The 22858-nt window shown below is 39.5% G+C and overlaps 1 protein-coding gene and 1 long non-coding RNA gene across 3 annotated transcripts in view; one reads left to right on the top strand and one right to left on the bottom strand.

The window, feature by feature from the left end:
* The window catches only part of LOC148152184 (uncharacterized), a 278077-nt gene that overhangs the window by 64885 nt on the left and 190334 nt on the right, over positions 1-22858 (top strand). The gene's annotated exons all lie outside the window — the stretch shown is intronic.
* The window catches only part of rit1 (Ras-like without CAAX 1), a 302874-nt gene continuing 282407 nt past the window's right edge, over positions 2392-22858 (bottom strand). For both annotated transcript variants that reach the window (XM_043701395.2, XM_043701404.2), the window contains one exon: positions 2392-5278. In XM_043701395.2, coding sequence (XP_043557330.1) covers positions 5057-5278 — 222 coding nt within the window. In that variant the 3' untranslated portion in view covers positions 2392-5056. The remainder of the gene's footprint in view (positions 5279-22858) is intronic.

Below are 22858 nucleotides of genomic sequence, written 5' to 3'. Positions count from 1 at the left end.
AACGTGTTGCATTGGTGTAACCCCATTGGTTCATTTGATGCTGTCTTTGACCTCATTGTGCTTAACTGCACTAATTGAACTGCACTAATTGAGCTTTTGTCTCTTTGGTGTAAATACTGGTTTCTATTGAACATATGTTGCCTGCTGCTTGTTGACTTCCTGACTTAAGTTTCAGATTTGTACAGTATGGTCACTTCATTTTTCTTTTATCCACTTGTGGGGCACGGGTGCTGTTGGCTGGTCAGTATTTATTGCCTGGCCCTAGTTGCCCTTGAGAATGTGGTGATGAGCTGACGTCCTGCAGTCCAAGTGTTGTAGATTGGCCCACAGTGCCATTAGGGAAGGAATTCTGGGACTTGCACTCAGCGACTGAAAGAAGGGTGATATTTTCCAACTCAGGATGATAAGAGGCATGAAGGAGAACTTGTGGATGGTTGCATTCTCACAATGTCAATTTTGCTTTAATAAAATTTGCAACCTTGCATCTCTTACTTCTCCTTTTCAAATTTAATATCAATTCATGATCTCTATTCAGAAACTGGTTCCTTCCCAGTAGTTTGTTAACTAACTCTTGCTTAATTCTTGTTACTAAAACTAATATTGTATCTTGCTTTGTTGGTGTTAGAACATTTCTGGGATAAAAACAGGATCCCAGGCATTATCAGAAATAGATTGGTATTGAATTTATAATTTGGTTTTTACCATACCCAGTTTTCTTTTCAATATTGTACTACAATGTGTGTGTTCTGCCCTACTGTGATCTGATAGCTCATCTTGAGCTGAATTTTTTCACAAGTTTTGTCAGTGAGTTTGGCTATTGCCTTTCACTTGCATAGACAGGGCAATAAGGCAGGTCTCAAGTCTTCCTCAGTAGAATGGGAAATAGCATGTGCCCTTGATGTTGTTCTGAACCACATACTTGCCATCTAACCAAATGCAATAAATGGTGCCTTATTCATTTCAATGGAAGAGTATGTAACAACTTACCATCACTTGCTTTGTATTGCCGTCTATGGACAATTTCACTCCCATTGTTCCAGAGGATTGTTTTGCATTCTTTTTAGAAATATGTTTCCTTTACTTTTACCTCAGTGACCTGATCAGCACAGTATCAATCTACCACTAGCAACAAATTCCTCTTGTGGATTTCTTGTTGATGTCATGTATGAGGCCCCCGCCTTTGTAACTCTAGGCACTCGATTTGATTTTGGCCTGGGCTAACATGACAAAAGATCAAATATTTCTGTCTTTTTGCCTATAGGGGTGTAACAAGCAGATAATGTTGACTAAATTCTTAATGTTCACGACTCCCTGGCACAAAGCTGGTTATAAGTGGTATAAATTGGCACATTAAGAAGTCATTCAGAATAATGGCACTTGTGGCAAATTGACTTTTCACAGTAATACAGAATTGTAGCTACGACATTGCTTTGAAATCAAAAAGGTTAATGATTTAGTTGCTTTCTTTTAGGAAAATATTAAACTTTGATCATTACTGATTGATGTTTATTATTGTTTTAATGGCTTGTGGCATACCTTTTCTTCAGCTGTATATATACAACATTGTTTGTAAGGTTTTGAGTCAGCCTTCATAATTTAGGAATTCACAGTGAGAAAGTATGGGTTGAATGAAAAAGAGACAATAACATTATTTAACCTAGCAATCTATAAATACAGGGTGGAGGCATAACCTACTGTGTACAAGGCTGCAACTATATCAGTAAAAAGAAGGTGGTTCATGAAAACTCTGTGTCCTCTAGAATCGGAATACTGCTTCTGTGCAAGTTTCAGACGGGGTTGATTTAATGCTGGCTAAAATCCCAATGGCAGCAGAGGATAGGAGTTAGAAACAAAATACAGGCCGTAATTCTTGTAGCACAGAAAATGATTCTCTCACAGTAAGACTGATTGCAGAGCTGTTGATTAACAACAATAAATTTTGTTGGATACAACGAGAATATCCAAATTGCTGAGCAGACTGCTTCATTCTGAATATAAGAGGACTATTAAGAATGGCATTTTCAATAAAGACAAATAGAAAATGGCTCACTGCATTAATAAAAAGCAATTCAGAGAAATATTCCAATCATCATTCCTGTAATTAAATGAGATTGGCTATGTCAGTTCATTGACACAACCCATTCTCGGGCAATGCTGCTAAAATATTCAATTAACTGACTGGCCTTGTGGAGTCATGGCATGAATACTTCTGTTAGTGCGATAAAGGAGAACTATTGACAATGCTTTATGAAAAGAGAAATCGGTCTTTTGTATGTCTCCAATAAAAATGCAATTATGGTGATAAATGTACTTTTTGTAGAAATACTAGCGCTTTTATTTATGTGTATATCACCCAGAAAAAAAATCAATCAAGTACAATACCACATTTAATGTATGTCTGTCTCAGAAGTTAGAATTTTAAAAAGGCAAAGGAGTTTTATTTTTCTGATCAATATAGCATTTACAAATACAAAAATTATTTTCAGGACCAATGATTCTGAAGTACCCTCCAGAGAGTTAACAGTGCAGTATAAACCAATCTGGTAAATAAATAGCAATCGGACACTCAACTGTCAATTTGATGTAGATGACCTCATGTTGTTAACATTTTACAGTGTTACTCCTCCACCTACAATATCTCACTTGAAATCATAGAGACCTATGATTTAGTGATTGGACCAATACCATGTTTGTGGCTATTTAATGAAAATGAAAGTTGAGACAATTGGGTACAAGTATGAAATAATAACATATGTGGCAAGTGAGAGATGTGATCTGAGACTGAAATGTCATTGAAGACTACACATATAACTAAGCTGTTGTTCACAGACATTTGCAGAATATTTTGCTTTACAGCAAGGTTGGGTTATGGGTGGTTGGTGACAGACCAAAGTTGATGGAGAAAGTGTGGTGTATGTGTAGCACTTTTGATAAAGCATTGATAAGTAATTTTGTGGATAATGTTGCAAAGTTTGAGAATAACTTTTCCTGAACATTATTATTATGTTGATAGATTACAATTCTGCCTGTGGTAATGTACGGTGTTACTTTCTTGTCATGGGAGCCGGTAGAGTAGTGGAAATGTCACTCGACTAATGAGCCAGAGGTTTAAATTCATATGTGTTCAAATCCCACCACTGTGGTTGGTGAAATTTAAATTTAATTGATACCATTCTTGAATTGAAAGTCATGGTGGCTATGAAATGAGCATCTGATTTAGTAATGGCATTATGGAAGAAAGTTTGGCCCACATGTGACTCTAGACCTGCAGCAATATGGTTAGCTACAATCTGAAATGACCCAGCAGAGCAATTGCAGATGGTCAACAAATATCGATCTTGCTAGTGATGCCAAGTTCTGTGAAAGAATAAAGAGAAATGAATGGATTGAGCTTTACCAAAAATCACCTATGTCAATTTTTATGAGTTTCATGAAGGATTGCCCTCTGTGAGCCCTCGTGTATATTTTTGTGCTAAGTTTCCAAACTCACCTCATTACCAATGCATTACCTCCCATAGCGCTCTGCTTAATGCATTCTCTACCTTGCCACAGGCAGAGGTCCTTCCAGCTGTCTGGATATCCCAGGATGCCTCCTGCCAGTGTCATCTCTAAAGGTCAGTTGCGCTCCCAGTTAAGCACTGACAGCCCACTGGTTCTATAAATGGTTAGTTGTTGTTGCCCTTGACATCTTTGACAGAAAATAACTGATATCTCACTTTACTAAGTGAGACCTGGAGTTCCAGCTAGATGGGGCAGAGAGGGGCCAGGTTGTATGAAAGTAGTGTACTCTGAGATGTTGGCAACTGATGGAGTCATGTGAGCTGGAGTCACCGAGTCATTGTTTCGGCTTTCATGTAGTAATTGTTACCGTTTAGTTTCAATGTGCATTTCAAGGTGAAAGAATGGGAAACTGTATATAATCATAACGCATGCAAATAGACTTCTCACTATGCAGTTGCGAGAATCTCATCTTGGAGGTTTAACACTTGGTCAGAAAATGGGATAGCAGGAGGCTTCTCATTGGCCAGGTAATGCAATTCTCTCAAATGTCTTCCAATGTTCATATAATTCAGGGACAGGAAAGATTCTACCCAGTATATTCATCAGTGTGAAAACTGAATACGCTGGAGAATCTCAGTATGCCTGCCAAAAAGCATTTACTGTTCTGATAAAAACCAGAAGATCTCCAGATGCTGTAAATCAGAAACAGAAGCAAGATGCCAGAAAAGCTCAGCAGGTCTGGCAGCATCTGTGAAGAGAAATCAGTGTTAACTTTCAGGTCCAGTGACCCTTCCTCAGAACTGGAGAAGGAAAACTCTGAGCTTTTCCAGCAACTTGTTTTTGTAGTTAATGCTTTGAATCTGATATGAAGCTGCTTCATAACCTACATTTATTGGTTTAATTAAAAAACAAACTGATGACTAAGTTGCAATTAAAAGATGGTGGTGAAATATTAATAGATCATCAATGAGTAATAAAATGGTTAAGCCAATAAACAAATATCTGTTTTTTTTGTTTGCAATTAGAAATAAATAATGGGAGTATTTGGTCTCTTCAAATATATCACCAGATTTCTAATTCACATGACTGTGCCCCAGCCATATTTTCTTCGCAATTACAATGAGAGAGATGTAAACCACAAGAGTGGGACCACAAAGCACACAAGCATTTATAAAATTATGTTTTAGATTCTAAACTTACACTGGACCAATATTCATAGAAATTATGAAAGATATCTTTGATAGAAATCAAAGAAGAAAGCATACATATTTACATGTGTAACATCAAAAAGAGCCTAATTAGTTTGTTGAATTTATAGCATTAATAGTCTAAACAGGAAGGATCACAATTCTATATAACTGAAATCCAGCCAACGTAATATTTACTATTCACCTATGTTGACATGTAAAAGGGTTATATTTTTAGGAAATTGAAGTCGTATAGTCTTCTAAACGTAGTTCAATAAATCAACTGTCAGAATAACCTTTGATGTTCTGAATGTACAGATTGAAAATTACCACAGATATGCCTGTTCAATTAAAAACAATGGTGTCTTTCAACTTGTGCTTTCCTTTTTTTTGAGTGAACTTTTTAGCTTCCTCCAGATACTCCCTTTTCTCTTCATCTTCTTCACAGTGGATGGCAAAGCTTCCTTCCTTCGAATTTCTCGTACCATGCCATAGAAAACGTCATCAATGTAGATCCGCAGAGCAGCTGAAGTCTCAAAAAATGGGCAATTATACTCTCTTGCCAATGCCTTGCCTTCCTCATGCGAAACCTTGAAAACAATTCATGAATAAATTTAAAATGCATTTAAAATTAACGAAATAGTAACGCTATTAAACTTCAACTTAACTGAATATCTACTATTTATATACTCATGGTCCTAAAAACAAATGGTGTAATGCAAAGTGGAGCAAAAAGAAGGACTCTCTCCACACAGGTATTAAAGGTCATGAAAAAAATATCACGAATATTTTGGATGAAAATGGTACAAGTAAGAAATAATGTTGATTAGAAGATCCACTCAGCTAAAAATGCCTTTTCATAAAATGCAAGCAATACTTTAGCTGTAAAAAAATGGGCTAAAACTTCAGGGCCTGCAAGTTAGCAGTGTGTCACAATACATTAGAAAGTTGAATGTTGGTGTTGAATGCTAGTCAAAATTCTTGAAATGTGGTGTAAAGCCTAATTCAAGTGAAATTTCCATAATAATTGACATTTAACCTTGTCAATACTTTTGTTGTTTACTAAAATTGTTGACATCAGAATAGCTCTTGAAGAGAATTGGACTCATGATCAGGTTAACCTTCACGATTCACATTGTGAAATTTACATAAATATAGTGAGTTTCCCGAAGCTGTGATGTAAAGGCTAGCAATCTGGTGTGAGAGGTGCGTAGTGTGTATTAATTATGGAGCTGAGTGAAATGAATCAAAGCAGCAAATTGTGCATGCTTCCATTTTGAGACAAATTACATTTCTTACAACCTGCTCTTGGAAATAACTTTAAGCTGAATATGTTGTCCTTTTGGCTAAGTCAAGATTTTTGAAAGGTTTCTCACTGGATCTTAGAAAGCTGATTTCTTTAATTACTTAAATGTCCCAAGTGCTTGTCTTGCATCCAATTTCCACCTGCCTTGTCCCTTGTCTAGATGTTCCCTTTACAAAATGAGACAGGACAGTTCCAGGAGGTAGTTTCCTCTTGCAACATTATAGAAGTGGCCTTACCATCGACCTTCACCCTACCAGATCCCCTCAACAGCTTGGATAAGAGGAAGATCAACAAGCCTTTGGCAAGAAGACCCTCAACATATCTAGCCAATCTAGACATACTCCACTTAAAATATGCTATCAGCTTTAAAATCAATTGATTTAAAAATACTTGAATAATTCCATCAGATGTGGTATGATTGGAATTGTGTGACCTGTTGTTCTTTAAAGGGAGTACACACACATTTACTCACAGCTTGCAAACCCATGGAGTCTACCACTTAGATGCACAAGGGCAGCTGAAGACTGAGAACAGCTCAACCTGCAACTTCCCTCCAACCCATACCATCCTGACTTGGAACTATCCGTTCAGTCATTGTCTGGGGTCAAATTCCTGGAACTCCCTATCTTACAGTGTGCAGATATACTGACATCACGTAATCCTCAGAAGTCCAAGAAGGTAGCTCATTACCACCTTCCCTTTTTTATTTGTTCATACTGTGTGGTCATCACTGGCCAGATCAACATTTATTTGAGAGTCTTCTTGAAAGCAATTAATTTCTTTTGTGCTTGTTTTGACCTCAATAGGAGAGGGTTTTCCCCCTTGATTCCCATTGAATCCAGGTTTGCTCGGAATCCTTGATATTATATTCTGTCAAATGGATCTTTGATGTCAAGGCCATTCTCTCTAACCTCATGTCTGATATTCAGCCCTTTTATTTGTTTGAACTGAGGCTGTATTGAGTTCAGGAGCTGGGTAGACTTGGTGGAAACAAAACAGAATGTTAGTAAGTAGGTTATTTTTAAGAAAATGTGGTCTGGTTGATGAACCATTGGTAAACTATTTAATCAATTCTCAAAGGCAATTATGAATTGGCAAGAAATTCTGGTGCAACCAGTAACACCCACATGATGTTTTTTTTTTAAGAAGCCCAGACTTTCAAAGTCTGTCCTGCAAATAGCTACAGCCTTTGTTTCATGTCAATGTTGTATAACAGGGTTGTGATGGTAAACTAAAATCAATTAATTAGTAATGTCAATGTCACTGCAATCCCCTAGCTATCTGATTAGAACATACCTCTGTGTGCCAGCATGAAAGATACATTCACAATTTGCACTTTTTAACATTATTCACACTGATGGCTGACTTCCATTTATTGGTCATGGAACTTGAGTGGAACTGGTAGTGCGAAGAGCAGTAGAAATCTTCACAGTTTGTTTTTCCTCTGTATTGATGAGCACAATACATCACTACAGCAATCCAATCATTTTAGAACCATGCTCATGAATAGTTGTCACTCTTGCAATGTAGGAGTTTGGAGATGGCAAGCCTCCTCAAACACCAATGCGATATTGTTGTATTATTCCACCGATTCCAAACTAGACACTCAGGGTACCATTAGGACAGTTACATGCCATTATGACATGTGATATTCTGGTGTAAGGATTCCTACTTTGCTTTCCCAATGCAATGCAGTTGGCCCTGTTTTCTCAGTCAGACAGGTTGCAGTAATGTACAGTAATAGCAGTAAGCATTGAATCCAGACTATGTACTGATCTGAGACATTATAATATTGTAAATAACTGGTTTTGTTAATAAACATCCTGAAAAGAACAGTTTCTCTGTGGTGTATGTTACAAGAGCTGATGTGTAGGGCAGCACCTCAGATATATCATCCTGGCTGTGGTTTTGATCCAAGAAACCAAGTCAATAGCAATGAAATACTCAATTTACATGACATTGATAGAGGGATAAGTATTACTAGGACATTAGGATGACTTCAATCCTCTGCTTTGAAATAGTGTAAGAGAGTCAATCACAGAGCAGAAGTGGCTTTTTAACATATTCCAAAACCAGCACCTCTGCTACTGCATGACAGCCTCAATACTGCACTGGAGTCTGTCCAGTTTTTTTTTAGGGCCTGATCCCATGACATCTGAATAAAACCAAGTTTGCTACAAACTGAGATACAGCTGACACACTAAAATTGAAGCTGGAGAGGTCAGAACACCTATGTTTTATACTTCAGGGTATGATGACTGTTCCAATGCAAATGTTACCAGTTTCTCCATTACATTTCAGATCACAGGAACTTATGGTAAGACCTATATATTTCATTGATAGAATCTAGGCATGCATTTCCACAATCAAGTTGCTAAAATATTATCAAATATGCCCCAAAAAAAATTTTTAAAAACTAATAATCTCACTTCAGACACTGCAGTTAACCTGAATGCAAAAGTAGATTATTTCTGCTGAGTTCCCAAAGCAGTACTTTGCATATTATAATAATGCTCATCATATATGTAGGAAAATAAATTATAATTATAAGTTTATGGTTTGTTAAGTAAGATTTAATTGATCATATTTTACTGTCAAGTTGCAGTATGAGTGGCACAGCTGAGCAAGCAGCAGTTTAATTTGCCCGTTTCAATTTAATGAAAGTCTGTAGTATTTTCTTGGTGGCGATGACAAGGTGATTTACAGAAAATAAAAGAGTGGAATAGAATGGAGTCTTTTAAAGATCTGTGCCATACATTTATGAGGGAAAACTGCCACAATTCTTCAGTGAACAAATTAATATGTACTCCCCTGCTGAAAGTCTAGGGCTACCTCAGTTCCTCATTGAGGCTGCAGTTGTGGAATGCTGGCCAATCAACATGAGGAGATTTTTGCTCATATAATTCTTGCAACTTAATGACTGTTTTGACTTTGCTGTGGGGAATTTGAACTGGTTTTGAGCTACAGTGCACTGTTAAGACCAGCTAATGGTGGAGTGGGGAGTGTGGAAAAGGTGTGAATTGGATCTTCTCTTTTTAGCCCCTTTGGTTGGCAACAAAAATGAGACTTCTTCATTTTTTTAAGGCTGCAATTCTATCAGACATCAATTCAGATATCATACTAATCAAAATTGAAGGGTAAATTACAAGGCTTTCTTGAGTAAAAAAAAGGAAGTTTATTATCTACTACCCCGATAAGAATCGTAAAATGTGACATCAAACATGCATGCAAGCATATGAGTATAAAGTTTAATAAAAGAGTCTAGCAATAAAAAGGAAGATGAAAGAACATGCAGTTTAAAAGTTCTTAGATTGCTTGGCGTTTTCAGCTTTATCACAAGACAGTGTTTACTTAATTGATTATATGTATCCTCAAAAGTAGGAACATTTGCAGACATTCTGGAGTTCCAGCGAATGGATATTTCAGATTTACTTATTATCGAATGCTACAGAATCAAGAAGCTGAAATACACAGAAAAGGAGTGAACAAACATTCCAGTTCTGCTGTTGCAGTTTCAGTTTCTTCTCTCTCTGCCTAAAAGCAGTTAACCTAAAATAAAGTTCTCTTGTTTATTCCCATGTCTGGCTTCATTGTTTGTTTTAAAAAAGCTGGATAATCTGCACAGGACCTTCAACCCAATAGGCAAAAAGTCTAGAAAGGTGTGGCTGTATCCAGAGAAACATTTATGAATTTCAATATGTTTTTTGAAATGATGTTAATTTCAGCTCAGACTGATTTTTCTTCATTATGGTTCCTTGAGATTGGCTCAATCTGGTCAGGTGACCACAGTAGACACTGTAAATCATTGTTTTCCCACTTTTAAAAGCATTTTGGTCAATAAAAGATGCCAGGTACTGAAATCAGTTGATGGAAATCAAAAATGTATAATCCATTTTTACCACCATCATAAGTAAATGTTACATTTGTCCAGCATAAAAATGATTGTTTGAGACAAATTTGAACATTGTCAATTTTACCCTTTAGATTATTAAACATTACATTGCATAGAAAAAAAATCAATACAGCTGGAGCTGCTGCATTTGTTACAACATGAAGACAGACAGCCAAACCAAGTCATTCTTTCTTCTTCTGTATTTGCAACACAGTAGAATTAAAGCCTTCAAAGACCCTCAAAATATACCTTAATGATTTCTGACCAGACCTTTGAATAATCAACCTCAGATACTGTGAATAATCAAATCCAGACACCGGTTTGTACCTTGAACAAAAGACTTAGCAATATAGTAACAATATAGTAACTTTAGCAGAATGGATTTAAACAACAAAGTAATTTAGTTGTTCTATGTAATAAACCCAGAAACCTTTGCTTTCAGCCCTTTCACACAAAAGACAGGCAGCCAAACAAAATTTGTTTATTGCTTTTGTCTTTTATTTCCTGTATTATATATATTTTTTATATTTAAATAAACACAGAGATTATTTTGCCCTGAAACACGTGTCTGGTGCCTTCTTCATTGCACATTCATTAAATAAGTCCAGTGTCAGAACCAGGGATCTGGGGGCGATTTGGACTACTTAAAGATTAGCTAATTACTGATCTCAACCCAGAAACCCTGCAGTAAGAAGGGTCTGTCTCCAGACTGATTTTGAAGTGCAGGTGGCTGCTCCCACTTGCTGTACCCAGTGCCGCAATGAAGACTTTGGATGGTGCAGGCCTTCAGTCTGGGTTGAGTCCGCTGATGCAGCTGGACATGTGTTGGATTTATCAGGTGAGTACTTGCGTTTTCTTACTTTCTAGTGGTTTTGTGGATCGGTTTTCACTTCAGGATGTGCCTGAGGCCTTATGGTGTCGGTTGGATTGGCGGTTCTCAGGCCTGCTGGCCGTGGTCGGTTGCCTTTTGTCCCCCGGTAGGTTTCGGGATTGCAGTTGGGATACCTCTTCTGGAGACTGCTGTGCAGATAGTTCTCGGGGAGAGTCACCCTGCGATCCCTCTCCTAGTGGTAGCTGCAGGGAAATCTCTCTGGGTGGTAGTTCTTTGGGATCCCTCTCCTGGCAGTAGATGTAGGGATAGTTCTCTCAAATGATATGCAGGCCTGTTATCTTTGTGCCAAATCTGCACTTTCCATTGTGATACTGGTGTCCCCTGTTGAGGTCATTTGTCTTCCTGAGTAGGTGAGTAGGTGTAAACGTATTTTGAATTAAGTGAAATGTCTGGTATCTCTCTGAATGAATATTGATTGAAGTTGCATGACTTGATATCTGTATAGCCTCCATAATGGCTGGGTTAGGGTAGCCTGAGAGTAAAAGTTAGTTTCAGTCTAGGGTATTAGAACTGGTTGATTGTTCATTTAGAGTCAAGGTGTGAATTGGATTTTTGGGCTAAACATTAGTTCCAGGCAGCTATCTCTGTGTCTGTATAGAACATAGTCCAGCTTTTTGAATGATAGGGAGTTTTGCTTAATCCTTAATAGCTATGTTCATCTTCAACATTTATGAATTTCAATATGTTTTTTGAAATGATGTTAATTTCAGCTCAGACTGATTTTTCTTCATTATGGTTCCTTGAGATTGGCTCAATCTGGTCAGGTGAAATTCATTACATGTTGAAGATGAACATAGCTATTAAGTTTTAAACCGTCAGGTCAGAATTTGAGTACAGGAGTTGGGAGGTCATGATGTGGCTGTATAGGACATTGGTTAGGCCACTGTTGGAATATTGCGTGCAATTCTGGTCTCCTTCCTATCAGAAGGATGTTGTGAAACCTGAAAGGGTTCAGAAAAGATTTACAAGGATGTTGCCAGGGTTGGAGGATTTGAGCTATAGGGAGGGATTGAATAGGCAGAGGCTTTTTTCCCTGGAGTGTCGGAGGCTGAGGGGTGACCTTATAGAGATTTACAAAATCATGAGGGGCATGGATAGGATAAATAGACAAAGGCTGGGGTGGGGGAGTCCAGAACTAGAGGGCATAAGTTTAGAGTGAGAGGGGAAAGATATAAAAGAGACCTAAGGGGCAACTTTTTCACGCAGAGGGTATATGTGTGAAATGAGCAGCCTAAAGAAGTGGTGGAGGCTAGTAAAATTGCAACATTTAAAAGGCACTTGAATAGGTATATGAATAAGAAGGGTTTGGAGGGATATGGGCCAGGTGCTGGCAGGTGGGACTAGATTGGGTTGGGATATCTGGTTGACATGGATGAGTTGGATCGAAGGGTCTGTTTCCGTGTTGTACATCTCTATGACTCTGTGACTTTATGACTCTTTGACTACATATATAGGTGGCATTGAATATGGCTCATAGTAAGAAATATCACTGATATAAAAATGCACCAAAAGCTAGTGCTTCCAAATAAACACCTGGTGTTGTGTGATTTTTAGCTTTGATGTAAAAACAAGAAGTGATTCCCTGTAATTTCAATATTTTACCTCTTTTTTTAGATGTTGTTAAATGTATTCAGAACACAATTTATCCTTTCAAGATAATGGCTCTCAAGATTGGTCTTTGCATATTTGAGTTTTAGAAGAACAACAATAATTAGTTATATTTATATGGCATTTGTAAACTAAAAAGATGCCTCAAAGTGCTTCACAGGAGCATTGTAAAACAAAGACACCAAGTCTGAGAAAAAGATATGAGCTTAGATAACCAAAAGCTTTAATGTTAAAAAGATATGTTTTAAGGAGTATCTTAAGAAAGGAAAATGGAAAGATAGGCAGTGAAGGTTATGAAGAAAATGCCACAGTCTGGGAACTAGATAACTAAGCACACAGATACTATTGATTGAACAATTATAATTAGGAATGGACAAGAAGTGGAGGACGATAGATATCTTGGAGAATTGTGATATTAGAGGAGATAACATAGATTGGGAGGGTCAAGGCTCAGCAGGAATCGAAATCAAGGGATTTTTTAAAACAAGACTTATTTCTCTGGGAGACAAAGCAGATAATGTGGGTAATAGGGGAACAATCTGTGGTATGAGTTAAAGGCACAGGCAGCAACATTTTGGATGACCTCAAACTTAGAGAGATTGGAATGTGAAGGCCAGCCAGGAATACATGGAATAGTGGAGATTAAGATTAATAGTGAAGAGGTAAAAAAGTCATGGGTAAGGGTTTCTGCATTAGATGAGGTGAGGTCAGATGATGCGGAACTCAAGTCAGCATAAGTTTATTATTGTGCAAAAAAAATCTAAATCTACCATGAGGTGGCTGGGAGGTCCTAATCTTTGCATTTCCACTGGTCAAGGATATTGAAACTCTACATATCTCCAGTGTTTCCTCAGCTGCAGCTGTTAACTGCAGAATCTGTGGGGATCCATTGTCCCTTTACTTACGCATTCTGCGGTCTCTTCTGTGACAGAGAAAATCGCAAGCCTGTAAGTGAGTGTAATGGCAAATGTTCTCTCAATGGATGTAATGAATTTGTGAAGGCTGACCAGCGGGGGAAAAAAATAAAATTGCTTAAGGTTCAGGGTGAATGGCTGTGGTGTATAGATAGATAAGACAGTGTGTAGAAAGAGAATGATTAGTGTACTTGCAAGGTAAGTGAATGTGAGAAATGATGAGGTGGAGTAGATCTGACAGGGCAGAGGAAGAGGGCCAGGATTGTGCACACAACATTATTCTGGAGAATGTGAAAATGTATACACATTTTCTGGCCTACTTGTGTTATCAAAGTGCTTCCTGCAATGAACCCAGGAAACAGGCTTTCAGCAGCTGATTTCCTGGACCACATCAATCTATATCTTTGCTGAAAGAATAGCAATTTTCTAACTTGCATTGCAATGGGAGAGAATCTCTCTCCAATCTTTCATTGTTTCCAGAGTGCATCAAATGATGCATTATATGATCGAAGCACAGCTCTTGGCCACCCTTAACCATGTCGAGAGTTTACTCTTTCTTGGAATAAATGGATTACATTATGAGTAAAGGACAGGCCCTTATCCTCTGAATTTAGAGGGGTCAGAGATGATTTAATTGAAACATGTAAGATACTGACAGAATTTTCCAGGTAGATGTTGAAAAGATGTTTCCTCTTGTGGGAGAGTGTAGAACTGGGGAGTCATAGTTTGAAAATAAAGGGACTCTTATTTAAGACAGAGGTGAGCAAACATTTTTCTCTCTGAGATTTGAGAGTCTTTGGAATTCTTTCTTCCTCAAAATGCAGTGGATACAGGATCTTTAATTTTTTTAAAATGCAGAGGTAGATAGATTGTTGATTATCAAGGGGATGAAAGATTATTGAGGATATGCAGGCATGTTAAGGTTAAATTCAGGTCCGTCATAATCTTCTTGAGTGGTGGAGCACGCTTGAAGGGCTGAGTGGTCTCCTCTTGTTCACTGCTCGCGTGTTCATTTGTTGGTTCTAACTCGTAAGCACACTATCATTTTATTGACTCTTTAAATATTTGAAATAGTTGAAATCACATCTACACCATACTTGCCAACACAGATTCATCAGGAAACGTGGAAAAAATATTATAATTAATGTCTTAGGCCACCTGTCTTCAGCTGTTTCACCATTGATTTTCCTTCCACTGTGAAGTCAGAAATAGACATATTTGCCCATGATTATAAAGTGTTCAGTTCAATTTACAGCTTTTCACATAATGAAGAGCTCCATACCACATTAACAATGCCGTGACTCAGTCAGGCCTAAGTTAACAAGTGGCAAGTAAAATTTGTGTCTCACAAGTCTCAAGAAATAATCAATTACCCCAAGAAATGGAATGTAACCATTTTCCTATGACATAATCCCCCACTATCAACATCCTGGGGTTTATTATTGACCAGAAACTGAACTGGACCAACCACGACCATATTGTGTCTCCAAAAGCAAATCTATTGTGTATTCACTACCATTACTACGTGCAATTGACTCCCCAAAGCCTGTCCACATGGTGATGAGTCAGGAATGCAATGGAATACTCTCCATATGCCTAGACGAATGAATCTCCAACACTCAAGAAGCTTGACACAATCCCAAACAAACCAACTTAGTTTCTGAGTTCTCCATCCATGATGTTAACTGTGCACTGTGGCTACTTTGGATGCGTTGTTACTGCCCGTCAAGATTTCTGCACACCACATTCTAGATATATGACTTCTACCATTTGGAAAGATAAGCACAGCAATTGGTTGGGAACACCAGTACTTGTAAGTTCTTTTCCAAAACACACACTATCCTGGCTTAGAAACATATTGTGGTTCTTTCACTGTCCCTTGTTGAAAACCTGGAATTCCCTCACTAACATCATGTTGGATCAACCTGCAGTGAAAGCACTACATTGAGAGAGAAAATGCTGGAAAATCTCAGCAGGTCTGGCAGCATCTGTAAGGAGAGAAAAGAGCTGATGTTTCGAGTCTAAGTGACCCTTTGTCAAAGCTTTGACAAAGGGTCAGTTAGACTCAAAACGTCAGCTCTTTTCTCTCCTTACAGATGCTGCCAGACCTGCTGAGATTTTCCAGCATTTTCTCTTTTGTTTTCAGCATCTGCAGTAATTTGCTTTTATAAAGCACTACATTGGTTCAAGTTGGCAACACATCACTGCCACCTCAATAACAATAAATGCCATACTTGCCTGTGATGACCCAATTAAATCATAAGAAAATTAGGCAACTTTTTTCCAGTGTTGAAATGTCTAATTATAGGGGGCATGCATTTAAGATGAGGGGAGAAGTTCAAAGGAGATGTGAGAGGCAAGGTTTTTAAACAGAGCGGTCGGAGTCTGGAATGCACTGCCAGAGGTGGTGGTGGAGGCAGATACAACAAGGGCATTTAAGGGATTTTTAGACAAGCACATGAATGGAGGGATATGGACCCAAGGGCAGGCAGAAGGGATTAGTTTAATTTGGTGTCATGCTCAGCACAATATCATGGACTGAAGGGTCTGTTTCTCTGCTGTACTGTTCTATGTTCTATATGTTCTAACTGCATTTAAATGGCATGGACTAACTCACTGAAAGAACATAAGAAATAGAAGCAGGAGTTGACCATTTGGCCAATCAAACCTCTTCCAAAACTCAATAAAATCATGGTTGATATCATTTTGGTCTTACCTGCACTTTCCTACTTCTCCCCAAATAGTCCCTGGTAGATCACTCAATGGAATCAGAGGATGTAGTCTTGCTGTGTTCACTGTGTAAACACCTTTCCTTTTAAACACCTCAATTAACTCTCCTACTAGTCTTCTTTAGTTTTATGGGAACAATCTCAGTACATTAAATCTCCCACGTTAACATAGCTTTTGATTTCTGAAACCACTCTGATGACTTTATGCTGTGCCCAAATAATCCAAAATTCTCTATATAGTGTACAAAGGGGAGTATAAAATGAAACAGTTCTCAATTGTGTTGGAGCAAACGCTTTGAGTAATCTATCATTTTCAGTTTGTGTGTGAATTTGATTGCCTTTGAAAAATGCCAAAACAGAATTAGATATTTCAGGCTTTGATTATGGAGACTTGGATGTTCAAGGAAGTATGTATTTGATATTGTTTATACACTTCTTTCTATTGCCTGTTTTCGCATTTCCTTTCCCCAAAATGTATTACCTTCTACTTGTCCATGTTAAATGGCACCTGTCTTCCTGAACTCTTTAATAGCTTTTGTTGTTGATGTCACTCTACTTTTCTATTGTCAGCAAATGTCAATATTGTGACTCTATGCCCAAGTTAATAGAACTCAGCATGAACCAGTTACCCCTCACATATACCTCATAGTGAATGATTCAGTCTTTTGTCAGTCAATCTATCCTCATGAATGTGATTCTCTATCATTATCCAGATGCTGGAGCTTTGTCAGCTAATGATATCACTGTGAAGAAGTGGATCACTGACACTTTGATTTTTCTTTAATTTCTTCATGGGATGAGGGCATTGCTAGAATTTATCACTCGCCCCTAATTGCCCAAAGGGCAGTCAACCACATTGCTGTGGGTCAGATCATAGTCAACCACATTGCTGTGGGTCTGGAGTCACATCAAGTCCAGACCAGGTAAGGATGGCAGTTTCCTTCTCTAAAGGACATTAGTGAATCAGATGGGGTTTTCCAAGAATCAGCAATGGATTCATGGTCATTATTAGACTCTTAATTCCTGATCTTCATCAAATTCATATTCTACCATCTACCATGGTAGGATTACCATGGCTCCTAGAAAGGAGCTCAGAACTGGACTGAGGAGAGCCAGGACGGGCACAAAAAAGGCTTGGCGGGAAGGATTAGAGAGAACCCAAAGGCACTTTACTCATATGTGAGGAATAAGAGAATGATCAGGGGGAAGGTAGGGCCGGTCAGAGATAGCGTAGGGAACTTGTGTGTAGAGTTTGAGCAGATAGAAGAAGCCCTAAATGAGTTTTTTGCTTCAGTTTTCACCAAGGAAAGGGACTTTGGTAGCGAATGAGAACATTGAGGAGTTGGGATACAGGCTTGAAAAAATCAAATTTGATGAAATTGATGTGCTGGAAATTTTGGCAAACATTAAGATTGATAAGTTCCCTGGGCCAGACCAGATTTATCCTAGGTTGCTCCGGGAAGGGAGTAAGGAGGTTTCTAAACCCTTGGCGAAGATCTTTGCCTCCTCACTCGCCACAGGAGGATTGGAGGGAGTGAATGTTGTTCCTCTTTTCAAAAAGGGTAATAGAGAAATCCCTGGTAATTACAGACCAATCAGTCTTACCTCTGTGGTCAGCAAAGTTTTGGAAAGAATTCTGAGGGATAGGATTTATGACTATTTGGAAAAATATAGCATGATTAAAGGCAGTCAGCATGGCTTTGTGAGAGGCAGATCATGTCTCACTAATCTTATAGAGTTCTTTGAGGAGGTGATGAGACAGGTCGATGAAGGTCGAGCAGTGGATATGGTGCATTTGGACTTCAGCAAGGCAGTTGATAAGGTTCCCCACAGTAGGCTCATTCATAAAGTCAGGTGGTATGAGATACAGGGAGATTTAGCTCTCTAGATTCAGAATTGGTTAGCTGACAGAAGGCAGAGAGTAGTTGTAGATGGAAAGCACTCTGTTTGGAGGTCAGTGTTGAGTGGTGCCCGCAGGACTCTGTTATTGGGCCTCTGCTCTTTGTGATTTTTATAAATGACTATGATGAGGAGGTTGAGGGGTGAGTTAGTAAATTTGCAGATGACACAAAAGTTGGAGGTGTTGTCAATAGTATCGAGGGCTACTGCAGGCTGCAGCGCAACTGTGACAGGATGCAGAGCTCGGCTGAGAAATGGTAGCTGGAGTTCAACCTGAATAAATGCAAATTGATGCATTTTGGAGGGTCGAACTTGAATGTTGAATATAGGATTAAAGACAGGATTCTTGGCAGTGTGGAGGAACAGAGGGATTTGGGAGTGCAAGTACATAGATCCCTCAAAGTTGCCACCCAAGTGGATAGGGTTGTTAAGAAAGCATATGGTGTTTTGGCTTTCATGAACAGGGGGATCGATTTTAAGAGCTACGAGGATTTTCTGCAGCTCTACAAGTCCCTGGTGAGACCACACTTGGAATATTGTGTCCAGTTCTGGTTGCTCTACTATAAAGAAAGATACGGAGACTTTGGAGAGGGTGCAAAGAAGGTTTATCAGGATGCTGCCTGGACTGGAAGGCTTGTCTTACAAAAAGAAGTTGACTAAGCTCAGACTTTTCTCTCTGGAGAGAAGGAAGACCTGATTGAGGTATATAAGGTAGTGGGAGGCATGCATAGAGTCGATAGCCAGAGGCTTTTCCCCAGGGCAGGATTGACTGGCACAAGGGGTCATAGTTTTAAGATGTTAGGTGGAAGGTATAGAGGAGACATCAGAGGTAGGTTCTTTAAACAGAGAGTTGTCAATGCATGGAATGCGTTGCCAGCGGTGGTGGTGAAAGCAGAGTCGTTGGGGACTTTAAGCGACTGCTGGACATGCACATTGACAGCAGTAAATTGAGAGGTGAATAGATTAGCTTACTTTATTTTACGTTAGGAATAATCCTCGGCACAACATCGTGGGCCAAAGGCATGCAAAGCCATTCTGTGCTGTAATTTTCTATGTTCTATGTTCAATTATTTGAACCAGTGACCCCAGAATGTTACCTAGGTTCTCAAGAAACAGTCCAGTGATAATACCAGTAGGCTATCACCTCCCATTTTTGAATGGAATTCAGATCGATTCACAAGTCAATCTATTTACCTTTACCTCAAAAATTCCCAAAAGCTGTTGGAACTCAAAATATCTGCTTGGAATTCTTGCTTCATGGCACCTTGTCTATGAGGTAATTTAAAAAAAAATGCCACTGCTGCAGTTTGATTTTAAAGGTTCTGCCAGCATCCTTTTACCTATGTTCAGTAGACAGCCATTGGAACAAAATATAATATTTATAAGGATAGGTTGGGAAACTACAGCTGAGTCAGTGTAACTACTCACTCTGATAATTGCCTAGCCTGCAGTTCTGGCACAAAACGGAGATTTGTCACTCTCCAAAGAGACTGGCTGGGGAGCCTTCCAGTCTGATTTAGTCTTCTTTGTCAGTAACAGCTTTCCAAAAATACACTTTAAGGCAGGACAAATGAGTTTCAGAAAGCAGGGTTACTCAATAGTCTGCTTAAATAGGGCATAATTTTCTTGTAACGACATTTCAAGGGCAGAGGAGAAATTGATTCCAAGGTGATTCTCATTGTGTTTCTCATCAACTGGTGTCTCACCAGAGTTTTATATGTAATAGCACTCTGTGACTCCTCATTTTTGTTAACCTTTTAACAGAAAAAGCACACTTGCCAACTCTGAATGTGCACTAAAACCATGAGCAACACACATTAATAAACATAATGCAAGGTCAACACTACATTTTGAGCACAATATGAAAAGAGATATTTAAAAAGACACTCAAACTGCTCAGAGAATAATTTGATTGCTAGTCAGGAACTGGGGTTCATACTCAGCCTGACTAGGATATTCAGAAATTTTATACATTCAGCAAAGATTTAGTCTGGTCAAAAAGAAGGCCTCAATGAGAAATATGAACAACACACGGTTAACAAAGGCAGTCAAGGCAAGTATCTAATCAAAACAAAGGCATACAAAGCAGCAAAAATAATAGAAGCCAAAGGATTGGAAGTGTTTTTTCAAGAATGGCAGTGATTAAAAGCTAATAAAGATGCAGAAAATTGATTATGAAAGTAAATTAGCAAGAAATCTAGAACCAAACAACAAGAGCTTCAATGGACAGACAAAAAGAAAGAGTAGCTAAAGTAAGTGTGAAATCCTTGGAGGATGCAACTTGGGAAGGCCACACTTTATCATTTCACTCACCCATGATGAGGTCAGTGTTACAGCTAGGGCAGTAGGATTCAGAAAGCTAGCTTGGTTTCCCCAGGGTCAGGGTGCCATTGACAGTACACTGAGGGGAGTGTCAACAACTGGAAGGGATTCTATTCGAGCAATATACAGCTGATCTGTGATCAGTGCTACCATCTCCTGGAGCCGTGTGCCGCTACGCCGGCAGCTGCAGTGACTCCTACATACTAGAGCACTCCAGTGTTTACCTCATGTGTTTGATGATCCAGGGCCCTAACAAGGCTGATTACTGGAGGTCAAAGGTCACTCACTATGACTATGGCTCATGACACCATTCTGTAAGCTCTGGACAGAGTGGAGCACAGGTTTAATGCCATCCAATAAACTGCAACCAGAGCCACAATGGAGCTATGATGGTGGTTCCAATGCTTGGACCTGTCTGAATGGGAGGAGTTCCAGTATTGTCTGGAAAAAGAGTAGAGCACCATCCAGGAGTGCTGTGTTTTGCACTTTAATAGTAGGATCAAAGCGATGTGCTGCATGCTGAGGAACTAGGGGAATGGGAGCAGTCTTCCGAGAAGGAGGTGGAGGATGAGGACATTGGGGAAGAGGAGCTGACATTGTGCATTACAAAGCTCAGTTGCAATGGACACTGCAAGCCATACATAATCTCACTGGCACCAGCTTCCAACAGAAGACAGCTGGATATGGCACAAAACCGTGGACTGTAAAATAAACTTTGGTCATGATGCTGAAATCTGCTTGGCATTGTGGGGGTGATGTTCAGCCTCTGTTAGCTTTGTTTGTATTCCCTCTTGCTTTCTGTAAATGAAAGCTCATGTTTGTGTTTGACCAATTGCTTGCCTGCATGTGATGTCCTTCTACTGGACAATTACAAGATGAAGGTCTATTGTGAACACTGTGGATAGGATAGGACTTAGGTCATTCAGATAGGATGCAACAAAGGACAGGTAAAGTGTGTGTTGTGGGTATTAAATAGTGTCTAGGGTGAAAGAATGAGTTGCACATGTGAGAGAGTGTTAGCCAGGCTGTCCATGTGCATGGGTAGTGTGGCTTTGTGGCTGCGGGGCCATTATGCTACCAGTGAGGGCAAGTGCCAGATTTCCAAGTCTTATCTGGGTATACAGTGGTCTTTCAAAGATGGCATGCTTCCAAGAGATGCTGGTGGTTTGATGGATATCCTCTGAGTTGTTTTGGGAATGACCAGTGGTGAGATTGAGCTGAAATCAAACATTAAGATGCTATAAGGGTATGGTGGATAATTAATGAGCTGTGTCTAGTAAGATAGAGAGAATTATCTCACCAGGCTGTGCAGCTGCAACCTCTACAAAAATCTCAATGCACTCAGATTTGGCCAAAAAAAAGATAAGATTCAGCCCATAGACTTGCTCCAGAGCAACTGCTAAATTGACACCCTCCCCCAACTTACCTCACACAGTCCCAACTCGCAGACTTTTTATATCCCTAGATCCTGACCTGATATTCTCTTCTCCATCCATGATCTAAAACCCCTGCCTCCACCACTGCATCCAGCATCTACCACATCCAGCCCACCCCCACCATGGATCTGACACCCTGTCACCGGACCTGACAACACATGCTCCCTCCAGAACCTAAAGCTCCTACCACTGATTTGACAAACTTCTTTCCACCCCAGAACCTCGGTCACCAATAGCCTCTCTGCCATGGCATTCCTCGGATGCTGCCTGAACTGCTATGCTTTTTCAGCACCACTAATCCAGAATCTAGTTTCCAGCATCTGCAGTCATTGTTTTTACCACACTGAAAAATCCCCAAGGACCCGTCAGTGCTCCCCACCTCTACTGGATCCCTTACCTCCCATGTACCCTGACTCAAAATACTGCATGACCTAACTTGTTCAGGCAGCCTATCTATCTTGTACCCTGCTTATCTGGTATTTTACCTATCTATCATCCTGGCACCCTATTTACCTGGCGCCCTACTTATCCATCACCCCAAACACTGATCTCCTCCCCACCTTGCACCCTATCCATCCAGTACCCTACTCAGCTGGCTCCATACCTCTATTCAGTTGGTGCATGACTTAGCAATCAGCTAACCCGCCAGCACCCACCCCCTCCAATCTCCACCTTGCCAGACCACCCTCACAACACTTGACACCCTGGAATCCAACTAACCCCACCTTAGCAACTTACCCACCCTGCATAATAACCTCACACAGACCTTCTAGACTTAACCCATCTCAGGAACCACCAAAATGACCGACTGGGATGTGGGACTTTGAAATCACAGGATATGGAAACTGACTGCTGTGAAAAAGGGGCTATGATTGGCTTGCAACCAACTCACCTCTAGTCCAATTGGAAGCGCAGGACTGAATTTCTGAAGGGGAGCTGATTGGAATCTCCTTTTCGATATGTGGAGCTCTTTATGAATGTGAAAAAAAGCAGCGGAGTGGCAATCTATGTGAGAAACTTCCTCTGGCTGCTCTCCAAGGGGGAGTCAAGGATGAGAGAACATAATCTCAGATTAAGGTGTTCCCATTTAAGGCAGAGATGAGAAGAAAGTTCTTTTCTCAGAGGATAGTAAATCTAAAGAGGATTGCATGAGTTTATTTTTGTATATATAA

This window comes from Chiloscyllium plagiosum, unplaced genomic scaffold (assembly GCF_037043375.1).
Source record: "Chiloscyllium plagiosum isolate Xiang-an unplaced genomic scaffold, Cpla_swu_hap1 HiC_scaffold_1, whole genome shotgun sequence".
NCBI lineage: Eukaryota > Metazoa > Chordata > Chondrichthyes > Orectolobiformes > Hemiscylliidae > Chiloscyllium > Chiloscyllium plagiosum.
Note: the sequence above shows the minus strand (reverse complement) of the source record. Positions and strands in the feature narration are given on the sequence as shown.